The sequence below is a fragment of the Diceros bicornis genome, chromosome 5 (assembly GCF_020826845.1).
Source record: "Diceros bicornis minor isolate mBicDic1 chromosome 5, mDicBic1.mat.cur, whole genome shotgun sequence".
Lineage (NCBI taxonomy): Eukaryota > Metazoa > Chordata > Mammalia > Perissodactyla > Rhinocerotidae > Diceros > Diceros bicornis.
In genome coordinates, this window is record NC_080744.1 from 81,432,696 (window position 1) to 81,451,203 (window position 18,508).

The 18,508-nt window shown below is 45.6% G+C and overlaps 1 protein-coding gene across 10 annotated transcripts in view; it reads left to right on the forward strand.

The window, feature by feature from the left end:
• ADAMTS17 (ADAM metallopeptidase with thrombospondin type 1 motif 17) overlaps positions 1-18,508 on the forward strand; it is a 420,881-nt gene that overhangs the window by 281,063 nt on the left and 121,310 nt on the right. For 8 of the 10 annotated variants that reach the window (XM_058542337.1, XM_058542333.1, XM_058542327.1 and 5 more), the window contains 2 exons: positions 5,337-5,441; positions 6,488-6,633. In XM_058542337.1, coding sequence (XP_058398320.1) covers positions 5,337-5,441; positions 6,488-6,633 — 251 coding nt within the window. The remainder of the gene's footprint in view (positions 1-5,336; positions 5,442-6,487; positions 6,634-18,508) is intronic. The other 2 variants (XM_058542329.1, XM_058542331.1) reach the window with 1 other exon arrangement.

Consider the following 18,508-nt stretch of genomic DNA (forward strand, 5'->3'; position numbering starts at 1 on the left):
CTGCCAGCCCAAGACTTATTCTCCCAGCTGCAGTGCCAAGATCAGCGCCAGCCCTCAGGGGAACTCACTCCTTGTATGTGCCCACCACAGTTTGGAATGTGTTTATATGTATGTATAAACATACATATAAACTGAGCTGTGTGTATATTTTGTATTTGCTTCTTGGAATATTTCCTTTACTTCTGCTGAGAGCAGCAATAAGAATAATGTTTTAGCTGTCGTAATGGAAGATCAGCCCTGCCTCTCACAGAGTATCTAGTCTGCCATTTGCTGGAAGCAAAAGGTGCCTCAGGCACACTTCTCTTTAGAGTTTCTGCTATGTTCTCACTCCGTGAGCATGATGAAATAAATGCATTTCCACCACCAAACCCCTCCTTTCCATTCCCTCCATCGCCCAATTTTTATTATTTTCTTAGTAAACACTTTACCTTTAAAAATTCTTATATCTCAGTTATTATATTTATCTTTTATGTTTTGCTCCTCCTCCAGCCAGAAAAGATCAAGCAATTGGTATATATAGACAATCTCCTACTGCTCCCATCATAGCCTGCCTGCTTTTCCAGCCTTTTCTTTTCTATATCGTTTCTGCCTCATCTGAGTTTATAGCATATGCATTCTGTTCTCTAACTTCAGTCCCCATATTGGTTTCAATCAATGCTTTGATCAGTGTTCACTTCTAGTCCTCTTTCTGTGGGTTTTCCATTCATTTCTTCATTGACTGAAGTATTTTCTCCAAAAAAGGATTCAACTCTCTGTATCTTCAAAAATTTTTTCTGTTACCTAAGTACTTGAGCAACAGTTTAGTTGATATAAACTTCTCTGGTCACATTTTCTTTCCTTGTGTCTTTCTAAGCATTGCTCTGTTGCCTTCTGGCAGTCAATGCTGCTGTTGAGAAATGTGCTTGTAGCTTGATCTTGTGCCTGGCTGCCTAAAATATTTTTTGCTTTATCTCTGAAATCCAGTAACTTTATCAGGACATGCCTCTCTGTGTTCATCATTCTTTGCCATTTTTCCTGGAACAAGGCTTTGCTTTTCACTTTGAGACTGGGATCTTTCATTTCAGGATAGGGTCTTGAGTTTATATTCAATACCTTTTCTGTTACATTACTTTAGTTCTCTTCTTTAGGAGTCCTGTGCTCCTGACCCTTAGTCTCTGCAAGCATCTACCTCCTCATTGGAAAAGTGGAAAAAATAGAGAAAGCCCCATCCTACCTGCCTCCCACTTATGCTTATGTCAGATCTCCTTTACATATCTTCCATATCTGTCATTTCCTCTTATCTTTTTGAATTATTTGTTCATTTCCATTGTGTTATATATGCTTTCTTGATCATCAACTCCAAGTACCTCCCTCTGTGTTCAGTGGTGTCTTTCTTCTCTTTCGCGCTGCTTTCAGTGTTGTCTTCATTGGTTATCTGGTTTTCTCTTACATTTCTTGACCAAGTCTGATAGTTTATATTTTATCTCCTTTGACTTGACCATCTTTTCCCTGAATTCTTGTGTATTTGCTTTTTGCAAATGCCAAAAAAAAAAGGGGCACAATTGCTGTGTTTTCAAAAAATTAATGGCCATATGATTGGACATTATTTTTAGCCATTCCATGACCGTATTATCTGGTGAGTATTCTTTGCCTGCTTTCTCCTTCCTGTTCCTTCTCCCTTTTTTATTGGTGCCATCTTAGTATGGATCCTGTGCTGATTCTTTTCTAATATTGTTCACCTCTGAGTTATTCCTGGACCAGCTATTTATAGGATGTTCATGTTGGAGAGATCCAGGGCTTTTTCCAGGCTGGCAGGAGTTCTCCTTATGAGAGGAGTGTGTGTGTGCGTGCGTGCGTGTGTGCATGTGGACACACGCACGGGCACGTGTGTGTATCCCAACCTACACAGAACAGCAGTTGCAAGACAGCTCACCACGCAGAGTCTTTCTTCTGCCCTGAGGTCTGACTTCTGACACATACGGTTTATGCTTGTAATTTCCTTGTGAAGCTCTGATTTCCCTCCTTCTGCTTTGTGACAGGTTGTGTTCAGAGAATCTTCTGTCATTTCTGAGTGTGCATTTCTTTCTTTTCTTCTAAATAAACAATACATAGTTTTATCAGAGTATAATGTGCATACAAAAAAAGTACACAAATCATAATTTTAGACTTTGATTAGTTTTTTTAAAGTGAACATACCTGTGGAACCAATGGATGGGTCTAGAACCAAGATATGAACCTTGATAAGTGAACTCCCAGCCCTGCGCTTCTGACCCAGCTCAGGGCCTTTGACCTGCACAAACATCTGCATCCTCACTGGAAAAGTGGGAAAAAAATAGAGAAAGCCCCATCCTACCTCCCTCCCATGGTTGTTATGAGCCTCAGGATAACAGATGTCAGAACACTTTGTCATTTGTAAAGCATCACACAAATGCCAGCTGTCCATCTAGTGTGGTCCACTCCACTTGTCCAGTAGTGAAAATTAATCACAGAAGGGCAATTGCTTGGCCTGGGCACACAGAGCAACGCTGGTGGCCGAGCTGGGGTCAGAGGCTGCAATTCTAAAGTCACCTTTTCTGCTCGTCCCCCTTTGTTTTTAAACTGAACAAAAGGCAACTGGTATCCTGACTCTCAGCACTGTAGTTTTCTCTTATGTTTTGAACTTCGTATAAGTGGAATCATATAGTATTCCATTGTTCTACTAGACGGTAATTTATCTGTTCTGTTGTTGATGGGCATTTGGGTTGTTTCCAACTTTGGGACTAATACAAATACTGTTGCTATGAACATTCTTGACAATGCTTTTGGTGAACATATACACACATTTCTGTTTGACACATACTAGGAGTGGAACTGCTGAGTATTAGAATGTGCATGTCTTCAGCTTTAGTAAATACTGCCAAAGAGTTTTCCAAGATTGTTGAGCCAAGTAATCTCATCGTTAGTTTGAGAGAGTTCTTATCACACTACATCCTTGCTGATACTTGGCGTTCTCCATCTCTTTCATTCTAGCCATTCTGGTGGGTGTGTAGAGGTATCTAATGGTGAGTTTGATTTGCCTGTCCCCAGTGACTAATGCACTGAGCCCCTGTTCATGTGTTTGTTGGCCATCCTATTTGTTTAGATATCCTCCTTTGTGAAGTGTCTATTCAAGTCTTTTGCCCATTTTTCTACTGGGTCATTTTCTTAATTGATCTGTAGGAGTTTTGTTTTTGTTTTTTTTCACTTACATTCTGGCTACAAATCCTTTGTTCTGTGCATTACAAATATCTCTCCCATGTATTGCAAATATCTTCTCTCATTTTGTTACAGTTGTCCTTTGATAAACAGAAGTTCTGCATTTGAATATTAGTGTAATTCATTAATTTTTTCCTTTATGGTTAGTACTTTTTGTGTTCTGTTCAAGAATCTTTGCCTGACCTCAGTCACCTTTTCTTTGATGATTAGAAAAGTTTTATGAGAAAGTGCTGTCTATAAAGTGCATAATAAACAGTTTATACCACGTTCTTCCTCACTCTCCTGATGGGGCACTTATGTCTCCTAATCCCAAGCACTTCTGCCCCATAAATTCACCTCCCGGGTCAGCCTTGCCTCATGAACACGTGTCCACTCACTGACACCACACTCTCAAAGAGCTCTTGGGTCAAAGTGCATGAAATCAAACATTTAATGAAGTGTTGTCAGCCTTTATGGGACCAGCTGGTGCTGTGCTCAGGGTTCTCATCTTTTTATCATTCCACTGAGAGGTGAACAATAATGGGAACATGGGGGTTTTTCTGAACCCAAATGCACAATATTCTCCTTTAATCATCAGCTTCTTTAAGGGCGCAGAGCAGCTCTGACATAACTTGAAAAATGAGAAAGAGTTCTGGGCTTTTCTTAGCTCTTTGTCAAAGCCCCTCCAGCTCTGCTTTCTTTCCTTTTTTCTCTTTTATTTTCGTCCCTTCAACTTCTAAACATTTTTTTTCTTTAGACAGCACAGTTGCACATCTATCCCGTGCAGATGTTTGAGATTACTTGGAACGCAGACCTCTGAACTGAGCAGGGCACACCCTTTGTGAGCCCACTGTGACTGCCCGGAGCTGTGCACAGGGACCCATGACCCTCACCCTGCCCGAAGTGCACCCGCAGGTCCCCAGCCATGCCCTGGAGGGTGATGTCTCCCCACTCTAACTCAGGCCTTTTCACCATGATTGAGTTTGGCATCCTGGCAGTACTGCATCTTTAAGAGAGCCTTAAGTACATCTGTTCTCAATTTTCAGACCACGAGGCGAGGATTTGGGTGCAAGTAGTTTATCTGGGAAGTGATCCCAGGAAGCACTGTGAGGGGGCAGAGAAGCGAGAACAGGGGGAGGAGAGGCAGGAAAGGTGCTCTGATGGGCAGGTGATGACGTGGGCACGGGGCCATCCCACCGGGACCCTCCAAGAGACTTATGGAACTTGCCTCAGAGCCATCCCACCCCGGGGGATGGGAGTATCCAGCCCCTATCCTTGTGGTTGAGGGTTGCTCCATGGCCAGAGAATGGCCTCCAGCAGGCAGACTCAGGAAGCAGCAGGCCATGTGTGAGGACGCTGTCTGCCCTGAGTCCTACAGGGAAGACTGAGGTAGATGGGGAGGACACTGGCCAGGTCTGCTTAAGTTGTTTTGATAAATTGTCTCTTTCTGAGCACTTTGTCCGTGTCCAAGTTTACAACTAATAGAAGTGGGACTCCATGTTTTTAAATACCTATTCTTGTTTTAGTAGAATTATTTTAATGGTGTATTTTTTAATGTTAAGAAATTCTCTAGGTGAAATACTATAAGAAATTACACACAGCTCAGCTGAGCTAGAAAACAGGTGACCACAGGGAGCATTGCAGGTTGCCTCTTTAACCCCATGGGGGGCCCTGAGCCCTTTATCACCCTTTATCACTCTCACTTCTGGGCCTGCATAACAGCTGCCCTCCGTAATGAGGCTCACTTGATGAGATTCTTTTCCTGTGTGCTCTGTGCGATCCATGAGTATCTGCCTTATACCTTCCCACATTAAATGGAAGGTGTCTGTATGTTAATGGCTCCCAGCCTGAGCCCTGCGTCAGACACCTCCTAGGCCCTCAGTAGTCAACGCTGGAACTGCCAAACTGAATCCCCACGAGACAAGCCCTCCTAGGAGGAAATGCACGGAATTTTGTTGAGCTAAATGAACCAGTTGAAATGATGCACTGATTTTTTTTTTTTTTTTGACATCCAGATTCATGACCTTCCCTCTTCCCCTCACGTTTCAAATTTCAAATCCAAAATGGTCATTGGGCCCCACCTTCTGACCCCAGCTGTGACCTGTGTGCGGTGTTCTCGGCAGTTATGTTCCTTCCCTTGTCAGCAGCATCTGATGTGCGCTGGACTGTGGTGCCTGGTGGAAGGAGATACGTCCTGCAAGACCAAGCTGGACCCTCCCCTGGACGGCACGGAGTGTGGGGCAGACAAGGTAACTCCCACCTCTCACTGCCCCCAGTGGGCAGCCCCACGTCTCTGGGGGCATTGGGCACCTCTCCTGAAAGGTGATCTCACTGTACTCAGGAGCCCCTGAGCATGCCCTGGGCCACCCCAGAAATGCCTATGGAGCCCACTCCGGGCACAGAGGGGGAGCTACATCACCTCTCTCCCTTTTTATTATGCAGGAATCATTTACTTAACATTTTTGTAAATTAACTCCTTTTGTCACATAAGTGAATTTACTTAAAAGGAAACCTTTTATATCAGTAGACTGTAAATGGAAAAACAAGATCACTTGCCATACACAAAGGCTATCATAAAATGAATTTAATGAGAACAGCATTATCCAAGCCAACCTGTGGCCTGATCTTCATTGACAGGAGAGATTGGTAAGTGTTAGGGAGGAGAGGTTCAGGGCCAGCAGCCACGGTCTGACACTTTCTTCATAGTCTTATTGTGGGGATTGAAAGAGATGCCATGATTAGGAGCCACGACGTCACCTCCCATCCCCCAGGGTATGTGCCGCACACACTGGGAAATTCTGTTTTAGAGGATTGGCTTTCTCGTATCCTCGGAAGGAGCTAAGATTCACCCACGTGGAGCCGACTGTATCATCTCCAAGCACCAAACTCAACTCTCAAGTTCAAAACCACAGAGCCAGGAAATGCTGCCTTCCAGAGAGAGACACACTCACATTAAGCAAAGTTTGCAGAAGCTCAGGTCTCTTCATGAGCCATGTAGATTAATTCTTTTTCTGGGAATTTAGAAAACCCCAGTGGAGCACATTCTAAGTGGAAGTTCAGAGCAACGTCCAAACCCCAGAGGGATGTAGGTGTCGGAGTAAGTAAGGAGCGTCGTTAGAGTTAGCAAACATGCACACCCTGAAATAGCTTACTTTTATGTAAGTTACAAAAATAGATTTTTGGTGGCATGGTGTTTGTTCACATAGAGGGAATTGCAGTTATGTGGTGAGTGAGCAGGTTTGCTTCACTCAAGCTGAGTGCCCTTGGGCCCACCACCTGCCCTCCTGTGTTTCAGTGGTGCCGCGCAGGGGAGTGCGTGAGCAAGACGCCCATCCCAGAGCACGTGGATGGAGACTGGAGTCCATGGGGTGCCTGGAGCATGTGCAGCCGGACGTGTGGGACAGGAGCCCGCTTCCGGCAAAGGAAATGTGACAACCCCCCGTAAGTCACCCTTGACCATGCATCTTTCAGGGTGCCTTGATCAGGGTTTCTGAACTGTAGCTCTCACTGCCTTATGCAAAGCGGGGGTCTGTCTCCTGCTGAGAATTTGAGCTTAAAGAAAATGAACTTGAACCGAAGGTCCAGGGGGCAGGGGTGCTGTGTATATCAAATGGCATCTCAGCTTAAACAGACCTTTCTGTGAACACGGATACAGTGAAGTCCTGTGGTGAGCTGCCTCCTCGTTCCTTGGGTGGGCCTTGGTAGAAAGATTTCCCGAGACAGCTGGATGACAGTTCCTTCTGGCCTGCTTCACAGGCTTCCTTAGTTGAGGGTCATTCCAGGGAAGCCTGTAGACCTTCAGGAAAGAGAGGCCGACCTTCAAATTGGCTGTTAGCTGATTTGGAAGTACTCTGGCTATTGATGAGTCACAAAGCATCTGTGGGTCCAGCTGTCTTATTCATCCAAATATTTCTCACCTGTCCTCTGAGAACTATTTAACAGAAAGTAGTTTTTTAGTTTTTTTCCTTTTAGGCTTCCTTTTATCAACTGTCATGACACCATGACCCTTCCTGTTCACCTTTGCGCATTTGCTCTGAAAAACTCAGGGCTAGGTTTTGTGTTCAATTATAATTCCTTCAGCACAGGCTATTTCTCTTCTTTTGAAATTTCCCCGTTTTAATATTAAAAATTTAATGGCCTGTTTTATGTCTTGTATGCCATCAACTGTGTCACATTAATTTTGAAAATGAGCAAGTTATAAATCGTGATTAAAAAGAAATACTTTATATCTGCAATTGTCTTGTTGATGAATAATCAGCAAATCCCTCTTGTGTTTAAAAATCCTGATGCCCAGGCTATATCCCAGACCAATTTAATCACCAACTCTGGGGTGGGACCCAGGAGTCAGAGGTTTCAGATCTCCCCAGGTCATTCCAATGGCCAGCCAAGGTAGAGAAGCTCTGGATTAAAGGAAAACTTAAGCTCACAGTTTAGTCCATCACAGGAACACCATTTTTTTCCAGTAGTGCTATAAGAATGGGTACCATGTATTTGTCTTATGAAAACTTTTCCGACTAGCACCCAGCAGAGTGCCTGATACATAGTAGGTAGGTATTTAATCTTTTAGGAATGACTTCTTAATTAAAAGCATAGATGGAGGATTCTCCAGAGAAACAGAACCAATCGGAGATATATATATATATATGATTGATTATAAGGAATTGGCTCATACAATTTTGGAGACTGAGAAATCCCACAGTCTGCTCTCTGCAAGCTGGAGACCCAGGAAAGCTGGTGATATAATTCAGTCCAAGTCTGAAGGCCTGAGAACCAGGGGAGCTGATGGTGTAAATCCCAGTCCAAGGGCAGGAGAAGATGAGAGATGTCCCAGCTCAGCTCAAACAGTGAAGCTGGGACAGGGTGGGGAGTGGGGGATTCGAGGGGAGGATGAATTCCTCCTTCTTCCTCCTTTTGTTCTATTCGGGCCCTCAGTGGATTGGATGGTGCCCACCCACATGGTGAGGGCAGTCTAGTTTACTGAGTCCACTGATTCAAATGCTAATCTCATCCAGAAACACACAGACACACCCAGAAAAAATGTATAATCTGGGCATCCTGTGGGCAGTCAAGTTGACACATAAAATTAACCGTCACAGGTGGTTAGGTTAGAAAACCTAGTTAGCTAAATGGTGAGAAATTAGTAGAGAGTGGTTTCAGCTTTTACATTGCTCAGTGATGAAATTAAAATACTTCCACCTCTGGCCCTGAGACGAGAGCTCTGGGTTTGGAATCTGGCCCTGAGGTTTGGGCCTCATTTGGTTGGTTATTGGTCATGTGACCTCAAGGAAGACCCTTCTCTTCTCTGGGCCTCAGTTTCCCCCATTAGAGGGTGCTGGCGTCTCCCCATGACTCTGCTGTCTCCATCCTAGCTGCTTTCTCCCCCGCCCACCCGTGGTTGCTCTGGGACATCACAGGGGCATTTTGTGATGGGAGGCTCCTAAAGACCCCATAGTTCAGAGAACCACGTTAACATACCCTCCCTGGCCTGCTGTGGGATTTCATGTGCTGGCCTCATCCCATCCCCCCAGGCCCAGCGGCCCTAAGGAGAGCCTGTTCTAAGTTGTAAAAATCTTCTTTCATTCCTCTACTTTATCAGGTGCCCCCTCGGTGGTGGTCATGAACTTTCTCTCTCCTTGCCCGTCTTCCTATGTCTTATCATTGAGGAATGGGGGAATTTGTAGGACTGCTGCACATAGGCAGCTGAGGAGTTTATGGGTCTCAGCATGCTGGATTGTTATGGGTACTGACACATCCCTGAGAGGGAAGTCTTCATGCCCAATCTCCATCATCCGACAATACTCCGTGGGGTGGGGCAATGGTAGAAGTACCAGAAAGAGAATGCCAGTGTTCTTGCTCTTTCCCACCCCTGTGCCCTTCTCAGTGATGCCTTTCCAACATGATGCCTTCAGTAAACCTTGACAGGGCCCTAACTCTGGCCCAAGGACTCTGCTAGGTGTAGGCTTATAATAAGCAAAAACAGATAAAATCCCTGCCCTCCCTCAAGGGGCATAGTCCTGCCGTCTGCCCTTGGTTTTCTCCAGGACGCCTCAAACCTGACTCTTCCTAAACTGTGATTTCTCCTCCCAGCCCCCCTCCCCCTCTCAGTAAATAGCACCACTCTCTGTTGCATTGCTCAAGTCCAAAGCCCCTGAGTCCATGTCCTCTTCTCCCCTTTCTTCCTCCTGCACGTCTGATCGTGAGAACAACAGTGAAGGCAGTGGGCCCCCACCATGTGCCAGGTTCCCTTCTGGGCATTTACACGTAGTTAAGTCATTTAATGCTGCCATACAGGAGAGGTATTCTTTTTATCCTCATTGTACAGATTAAAAACTGAATCATAGAGAGGTCAAGGTCACACAGCTAGGCAGTGGCGGCAGGTTTGGAACCCGGCAGCCAGGCTCCATTGTCCTCTCAGACCTTCGGCACTGGTTTCCCTGCCCCTCTTGTTCCCTCCCCACCCAAATCCATTCTCCCTGCAAAGCCCGAGAGATCCAATTAAGCATAAATCCAGTTATATCTCTTCCTGCTTTGGCCCTTTGGTCATTTCCTGTTGCACTTAGAATAAAATCCATACTCCTGACCATGGCCTCTGTGTTAGTTCCCAGTGGCTGCCATAATAAATTACCACAACTTGATGTCTTAAAACAACAGAAATTTATCTTCTCACGGTTCCGGAAACCGGAAGTCCGAAATCAAGGTGTTGGCAGGATTGATTTTTTCTCAAAACTCGAAAGGAGAATCCATTCCATGCCTCTCCCCTGGCTTCTGGTGACCGTGGCATCCTTTAGCATTCTTTGCCTTGTAGATTTATCACGCAAACCTCTGCCTCCGTCTTTACATGGTCCTCTTCTTAGTGAGTCTTCTCACTTTCTCTTTCCTTCTCAGGACACTTATCATTGAATTTAGGGCCCACCCTAATCCAGGATGGTCTCATCTCGTAATTAAGAGATCCTTTATTATATCTACCAAGACCCTTTTTCCAATTAAGGTCACATTCGCAGGTTCTGGGTGGGCTTATCTTTGTGGGGGAAGGGGCCACCATTCAACCTACTATAGCCTCGGAGCCTCCTTTCTGTTCCCAGAAACAATGCTCCAACCTCCAAGCCTTCCTCAGGCCTCCTTTCTCTCTCTCCAACTTGCCTTTTCCCTTCTTTGGGTCTCAAGGTAAATGTCTTCCCCTCAGAGAGGCCTCCTGCCCTGACCACCTTGCGTGAGGCCGGGTGCCTGCTTTACACTCTGTCTCAGCACCCTTTTTTAACGTTGCAGGTATTATAACAATTTGTAATTACTCTTATGTGTTTGCTTACTTGTTTTTACTTTGTCCTCCCCACTGGCCCTTTGAGCTCCATGAAGGCCGCCCCTGTTTGGGTACCATTCTACCTTCCATGCCTACAACAGAGCAGCCCTCCATAGCATGTGCTGCCTGCCTTCCTGCCTGGGTGCATGCTTGCTGAGAAAAAGCAATCTCTGTGCTCTTCCAGTGCCCCAAAACACACACCTAATATTGTTTTTTCCTCCTGAAACACAAAGGTTATTGTAAATTATTATGCCAAGAAAGTTGATCACCAAGTAGGCCCCTTCCTTTGTACCATCTCCCCTCACTGAGGCCCAAAGGCTGTGAATAGCCAGAGGATGGGCTCCAGGTCCCCTGCACGTGAGGCCCATCTTCGCCCCTGCCCACCCTGCCCCAGCGAGGTTGTAGCTCACAGCTAGGCGTGCTCAGCGCCCTCTCAAGAACAAGCTCCAGAACGTAACTCGGCCTTGTTCCTCCCAAGTGAGAGAAAAAATATGTTTTTGCTCCTATGATATTTACGCCTTGGTAGTCTGTCCAAGCTTTCACAATAACGGTGTAGCTCTATTTCCTGTTCTGAAGAGAAACGACAGACTTTTTCCCTTGTAGTTTTCTACAAGGTTTCTCACCTTCCTGGAGCCACCCAGGTGAATGGCAAGAGAAGGGCCAGCCTTGGCTGGGTGGTTTAGGAGCAGTCCTGGGGACTTCCCGGGGAGATGCAGGATGCAGACAGTGTTTTATGAAGTCCAGGCAGCGGCTGTCAGCCTGCTTTTGCAGAATGGCCTGATGTGGTGATTGTTACAAAGCACAGCTGATCGAGGCCCTGGAGCCAAGCTCTGACCAAAACAGCGTCCTCTCCCCGGCTCACTCCTTAAATCACCAGGCTCTCTGTCTTGAGATTTCCCAAGGATGTCCAAATCACACTGCTACGTACATTCTTGGACTTGGAATGCTCCCACCACCCTCTCCCCACCCCCTTTGCTTTATATTCCTGGCCCATGTCCCGCCTTCTGCAGCTGGTTTATTCACTGTCCAAAAATACTGGCAAGAGAGTCCCCCCTTTTTTTTCTCGTCTTGGTCTTTAGAGCTATTGGAATTTTTATTTCTTGCCGGCTGACATCAAGGCCTTGGGGACCATTCCTGTTTTTAGTCCAGCTTCCTAGGCTGGTCCTTTCCTGCTATAATTTGTGTCACTGTCGGTGGGAGTTTTCACCAAAATACTGCAAGGCAGAAAGTTCACCTGTAATTCGAATTGTGGTGCCCCATCAGGGTGCTTGTGTTTGGGAGAGGACCGGGAGTAGGGTGGGGAGAAAAGGCTCAGATGTTCTTGTGTGAAAAGCCAGGTCTGTCAGAGCATGAGAAGGACGGGAAGGCGAGGGGAGCATAGAACCGGGAGGGCATCTGGGTCAACACACAGAGTCACCCCATGTGCTTCGCAAGGAAAAGCAGGTAGCTTCCTAAGACCTGATGGGAGGATGGGGGGAGTGAAGTTACAGGCCTGTAATTCCTTTTTCTTCTATAGTGAAACCTCCATCTGTGTGCTTTCAATATGCCAGTGACGTGGTTTTCACTTGGATGGTTTTTAAAAATCCAGGTCTTCTACACTTGAGCCTAAGTTTGGATACCTTTCAGAAGAGGCCTGAAAACTGGGACATCTGCTGTCCTGAGGGGTGTAGGGTTAGCAGCCCTACACCACTTCTGAAATCCTGAGGCCTTGCCCTGCTGCTGGCTCATTGCAGCTCCTGGTGCTTGGGCAGGAGGCAGAACTGCCGGCTCCCCGCTGAGCTCGCTGTGTCTCTGGATGGTGAGCAGATCTGAACCACTGTTGTGGCTTCATCTTCCAATCTGTTTTCATTGAATAGAGCAGAGCAAAAAAATAAAAAGTGCCACTCAGCTAGCATCTTTCTCTTCCTCCCACCTCGATTCTGCATATCCATCCGCTTCCAAGGAAAGGGACAGATCTGCTGCTGTGTGATCCTGTTCATCTCAGCGAACCTTTGCTGCTTCCCTGCTCTGCCCTGGGGTCTGCCCATGGCACTTCGCACCCCGCCCTGGCCGCAGGCAGTTTTGCCCTGCAAGAGATGGGGAGGAGCTCAACTTTTTCTCCACACATCCAGTTTCTCACCAAAGCCTCTCTACCTTATTCTTTTCCTTATTTTTTAAACATCTTTATTAAGGTAGAACATACAGAAAAGTGCATCTGTCCTACAGTGTGGCTTGAGCTCAGTACTGCTCATCACAGTAGAGCACGTGTGTTAAGCACGCATGCAGGTGCCTGTTGGGGCAGCAGGCGGGAGTTGCTGGCTCCTAGTGTGCATGTGTGTGACCGAATGAGGACGTGGTCTAGCAGAGCGGCCGTACCATCTCCACTGCCCTGAACAGCAGTGAGCTTCCACTTGCTTCCCCAGCCTCACCAACGCTCGCTGTTGTCAGTCTTTTCCGATTGGGCCATTCTGGTGGGTGGGTAGTGGTATCTTGCTGAGGTTTTTATTTGCATTTCCTTCATAAGTAATGAGGCTGAGCATCTGTTTGTCTCTGTATTTGCCATCCTTTCTTGTGAAGTGCCTGTTCAAGTCATTTGGTTTTGTATCTAAACTCCTACTTTATTCGTGTTTAGAAAGTCCTAACAGAGTACAAATAAAAAGTGAGGATTGATATTGGGGAAGCATCTTGAAAAATCCATCACACCCAAATGTATCAGTGGGTCAGGCTGCCCTTTCAAGCCACACATAGCTGATGGGCACCCCCTTCCCAGCTGCTCCTGCTACTCTTGTGGGTCATACTTCTTATTTCTGCCTCTGACTTACCCACTGAGCAGTTATTTAGCTTACTGGAGCTTCAGTTTCCTCATCTGAAGGATGCAGTCAGGAACCCCTTCTGATTCTTTGTGCAGACTTAATGAAGCAATGGTTCTAAAGAGCAGGCAGAGTATAAGCCTTCTGGGCATATTAGCCCTTGACCGCTGTTTATGTGAAAGTGCCCCTGTCCTTACAGCTTCTCACCAGTGTCCTCAGGTGACCATACCTCATTTCAGGATGAGATTTCACCTTGCTGACACCTCCCCTTTCATTTCTATGAGTCCTCGTGGGTCCTTGGAGCCTGTCCCGTGGAGCCTGGCAGACCTGTCAGTGCCTTCCAGCCCACGTGGGAAGGGCTGAGTGAAAGACGCAGACCTACTTCTAGCTCTCAGAAATGGACAACTCTATTCTATAACCCTTTGGTTTAACTATGTCAAGCCTGGTTTCTGTTGTTTTAGTCTTCCTCGACATGTTTTTATTTACAGTGCATGGCTCAGAGGAACTTCCCACAATGAGCACTCCAGCCCTCTGCTCCTCAGACTTTGGGAGGGTGATCTCTCCTGGCTGTTCCACCAGCTCAGCATCTCCAGAAGGCCTCCGTGTCCGTACAACTCAAGCTTGAGCCACTCATCTGGCCTGAGTTCCTTAGTAAAGTTGATCCCCTTCAGGTTCTCCTACAGAATCTCTGTTAGTAAGCCATTTGTGGACCTCCCCATTAGATACACCTTCCCCCACAAAGATTCTCCTCTGTCTTCTTTATAGCATGGGTAGAGGGCCTCTCTCTGTTGTCTCAGCACCAGTGTATATCTAGGAGGCCCTCTCTGGTGTCACAGTAACTATCAGAGCTGCTGTATTACAGACACAGTCATGAAAAATGAGTGGGCTGAGTGCAGGTCCTACCATGGACCAACATATGACACTGGGATGATTTGGATAGCAAATCACACCGCTCGTGGATTCCTTCTCCCGTTTTCCCATGTTGTTCAAAATAGTGACCCAAAAGAAAACTGAAAAAAATCAACTCTTTCTCTTTCTGTTTTTGAACAGGGATAGTTGAATGTAAAAAATCATTAGCTATAACAGGTGACTGGAGTAATGGGGAATTAGCTGCTAAGAGGTAAAGAGAACTCTAAAGAACACAGGAAGAGCAGATATAGGAATCAGCCACTGTCTTAGGTCTGAGGTAGAGCAACCAAAGAAGGGACAAATATGGACAAGGGTGTGCTCCTCACACACACACCCGGGGCTGAAATTCCTTGGGCTTTGTTGGAGAGGGTGCAACCAGGGCCTGCTGAATGAGGGAGAAGTTTGAAGAGGTGCTGTGCTGGTGGAACTGTATGGAGAGTCACACTTAGGGATGTCAAGGAAAGCTATCCAACTGCATCGGAGACCAGGTCGGGAATTTTCCCAAAGTATTGGTGTCCTTAGAAGCTGCCATCTGAGAGGGATGCTGCTTACAAGGAGGTGGCGTGTGTCACAGGCACCACAAGAGGCTGCTGAGAGAAATCACATACCAGAACCAGAGAGAAAAGCCTGTTCCTCATCTAGTGTCTCTCTAGTACCTTGTACTGACAAAGCTTAGCATCATGCCTGCTTGACTGGAGACCTTTAATTCTTCATACGGCTTCAAGTTGCCGTCTAGTGTCCTTTCATTTGAACTTGAAGGACTCCCTTTAGCATTTCTTGTAGGGCAGGTTTGGTAGTAAAAAACTTCTCCAACTTTTGCTTATCTGGGAATGTCCTAATTCTTCCCTCATTTTTGAATGACAGTTTTGCTGGATATAGGATTCTGAGTAGATAGATTTTTTTTCTTTGAGAATTTTGAATGTATCAACGAATTACCTTCTGGCCTCCAAGGTTTCTGATGACAAATAGGCTCATAATTTATTGAGGATCTCTTGTATGTGATGTGTTGCTTCTCTCTTGCTGCTTTCAAGATTCTCTCTTTGTCTTTTGACAGTTTAATTATAATGTCTCTCAATGAATTTATCCTACTTGGACTTTGTTGAGCTACTTGGATTTGTAGATTCATGTCTTTCTTCAAATTTGGGAAATTTTCATTCATTATTTCTTCAAATAATCTCTCTGCTCCTTTCTCTCTTCTCCTTTTGAGACTCTCATAATTCAGATGTTGGTCCTCTTAGTGGTTTCCCATAGATCCCCTCTGTTCACTTTTCTTCATTCCTTTTTTTTTTTCCCCACTCCCCAGACTCAGTCATTTCAGTTGTCCCATATTTGGATTTGCTGATTCTTTCTTCTGCCTGCTCAAATCTGCTTTTGAGCCCACCTGGTGAGTTTTTCATTTCCGTTACTGTACTTTTCAACTCCAGAATTTATTTTTGTTTCCTTTTTATAATTTCTATCTCTTTATTGATATTCTCATTTATTTCATGCATCATTTTCCTGTCTTTGTCTATGTCTTCCTTTAGCACTTTGAGCATCTTTTAAGACAGTTGTTCTGAAGTCTTTGTCTAGTAAGCCCAACATTTGGGCTTCCTTGGGCACAGTTTCTGTCGGTGTATTTTGTTCCTTTGAATGGGCCATAGTTTCCTGTTTCTTTGTATGCCTTGTGACTTTTTTTTTGTTGTTGAAAACTGGACATTTGAATCCTATGTACAGTTGCTTTTGAATGACTTAATCCTTAAATATCTGGCTCCCAAAAGGGGAAAAAAAGGGAAAAAAATGTATTACTCATTGAAATTCCCAGGAAGCAACTTAAGCTGGTAGGGGTTGCAACAAGTGGCCAGGCTCTGTGCCTGCACCTCAGAAATTAAAAGCAGCACTGAGCAATGAGAACCCAGAACCCAGCAGCACTGAGCAATTAGAACCCAGAACCCCAACCCCATGGGGCTAGGATGTGGAGGACAGATAGCCCCTACCACACTAAAGATTGAAACTGACCAAAATTTAACCACAAGTTATCAGCCAAGCTTTCTCCTGGAAGCTGCAAGCTTTCAAGTAAACTCCAGAGTTTCAAAATAGTTACTTTTAATAGGCTTTGCCAATACATTTGTTGTCTAGGTGGAGAGGTGGATTCCTGGTGCTTCCTTCCTCCACTATCTTCTCTGATACCCCTCTCTCTTTTGGTCATTTTAAGATAAATTCTGATAATATAGTTCAATTCAGTCTAAATTCTGTTTATTAGAGATCAGCCTGTGCAAGGTTCTCTGCTGGAGGCTTCAGAAGAATAGGAGGAAGACAGGAACCCAGCTCACCATTTCACAAGGTTGATGATAAGCAGCATAGCAGAGACGAAGCAGAGTCAGGAGAGACTCCAGGTAGGAAAAGAAAATAGGCTGCAGGGTGGAGGTGGCCTAACGGATGGGCAGAGAGTTAGGGGTGGGAGATAGGGAAGATGGGGCAGTGAGCTAGGAATACTTGCCTATAGGAGAAGGTTGGACAGAGAGAAGAAATAGAATAAGAAAAGTTCAGGGGGAAGCATCCTGAGGCACATGTAGTATCCACGGGCTGCCCTCTGCCAGGCCTACTTTCTGCTGGATCCAGGAGTTCTCTTCTATCATGTCTAATCTCCTCTCCACCCACCTCCTGTGAGGCATAAAGATAGTTGGTATATAAGGGTCAGTCAGATGGAGATAGATGCAATGGAAGCTCAAATAAAGCTTGATGACAATGCAGGAGGTTAATTACATGACCTGCACAAATCTCAGTCCACACCCTAAGGTTTGTAGGAAACATAGCTTCCTTTGTTTTTCTAGAAACCAACCTAATTTGTATTTTTGAACTCCATTCTAGTCCGTGTTGGATTCCTAATCACTTCAGGAGTTTCTGCCCCATTTTCCCTGAGTCTGCATCTAAGTTCAGTGAGGATGCATCTGGTCCTTGAGACGTCTGGTGTATTTGTCTCCTAGAGCTGCCATAACAAACTACCTCTAACTGGTTATTGGCATAAACAACAGAAATTTATTCTCTCCCAGTTCTGGAGGCTAGAAGTCTGAGATCAAGGTGTTGGAAGGGTTGGTTCCTTCTGGGGGCTATGAGGGAGAACTGGTTCCATGCCTCTCCTCTAACTTCTGGTGGTTGGCTGGCAATCTTTGGCATTTTATAGAATGTAGAAGTATCACCCCGCTCTCTGTCTTCATCTTAACATGGCGTTCTCCCTGTGTGTGTCTGTCTCCAGATTTCCTCTTTTTATAACAACACTAGTCGTGTTGGATTAGGGGCTCATCGTGCTCCAGTACGACCTCATCTTAGCGAATTACATCTGCAGTGAACCTATTTCCAAATAAGGTCACGTTCTGCAGCACTGAGATTAGGGCTTCAGCATGTGAATTTTAGAAAGAACACAATTCAACACATAGCTTCTCACCATGCAGCATCTTCTGCCTCACCCCTTCTCTGGTCCCAGCTTTCGTAACTCGCCTGCTGCAGAGAAGGTGTCCCTCCTGCTGGTCCACATGGCTCTTCAGGGTCAACCCCTCTCTGCTCCTTCCATACCATGTTTTGTGGAACAGGAATCCATTCATCTGTCCACACTTGGCACTTGGGCCCAGGGCTCTTGGGGAGGCTGTCTGAGGCTTCATTTACCTAAATATGCCATGCAATCATTTCTCTGAGGTTCAGCTGCCTCCCTGGTGCTCTGGGCAGGAAAAAGAACAAAAGGTCCCTCTGTTCTCAGATCCCATAAAACCTGTAAACCAATAAAACCCATAGAGAGGTTTTGCTATTTCCTAACTTGGAGATCAAAACTCAGGGCCCCTCTCTGGGGCCACGAGTGTATATAATCTCTCAAGACTGCCTCCACTCCCAGGTGAAGGAGGTGTCTAGTGTGTATTTGGTGGACAGAGAGGTGCAAGAGGAACTTTTCCTCCTACTCCAGATGTTTTCTCCAACACATTTATGTAGACCAGGAGCTAGCAAACCAAATCTGGCCCACCACTCACTTGGTTTTATAAATAAAATTTTATTGGCACACAGCCATACCCCTTTGTTTATACATTGTCTCTGGCTGCTTTTGTGCTAATTGGCAGAGTTGAGTAGTTGCAACAGAAACTGCATGGCCAACAAAGCCAAAAATATTCACTGTCTGGCCCCTTGCAGAAAGTTCGTGGACCCCTGGTGTAGACTTTTGTGACACAAAAGCCTAAAGACTTCTACCACCTTCTGCTGTCTCATCTCTCACCTAAGGTGATGATGCAGGATGGCTTCACTGTCTGAACGTGAGAAATGGCAAAGGGAGAAAAAGAAGTACTTAAAATGAAATGGTTAA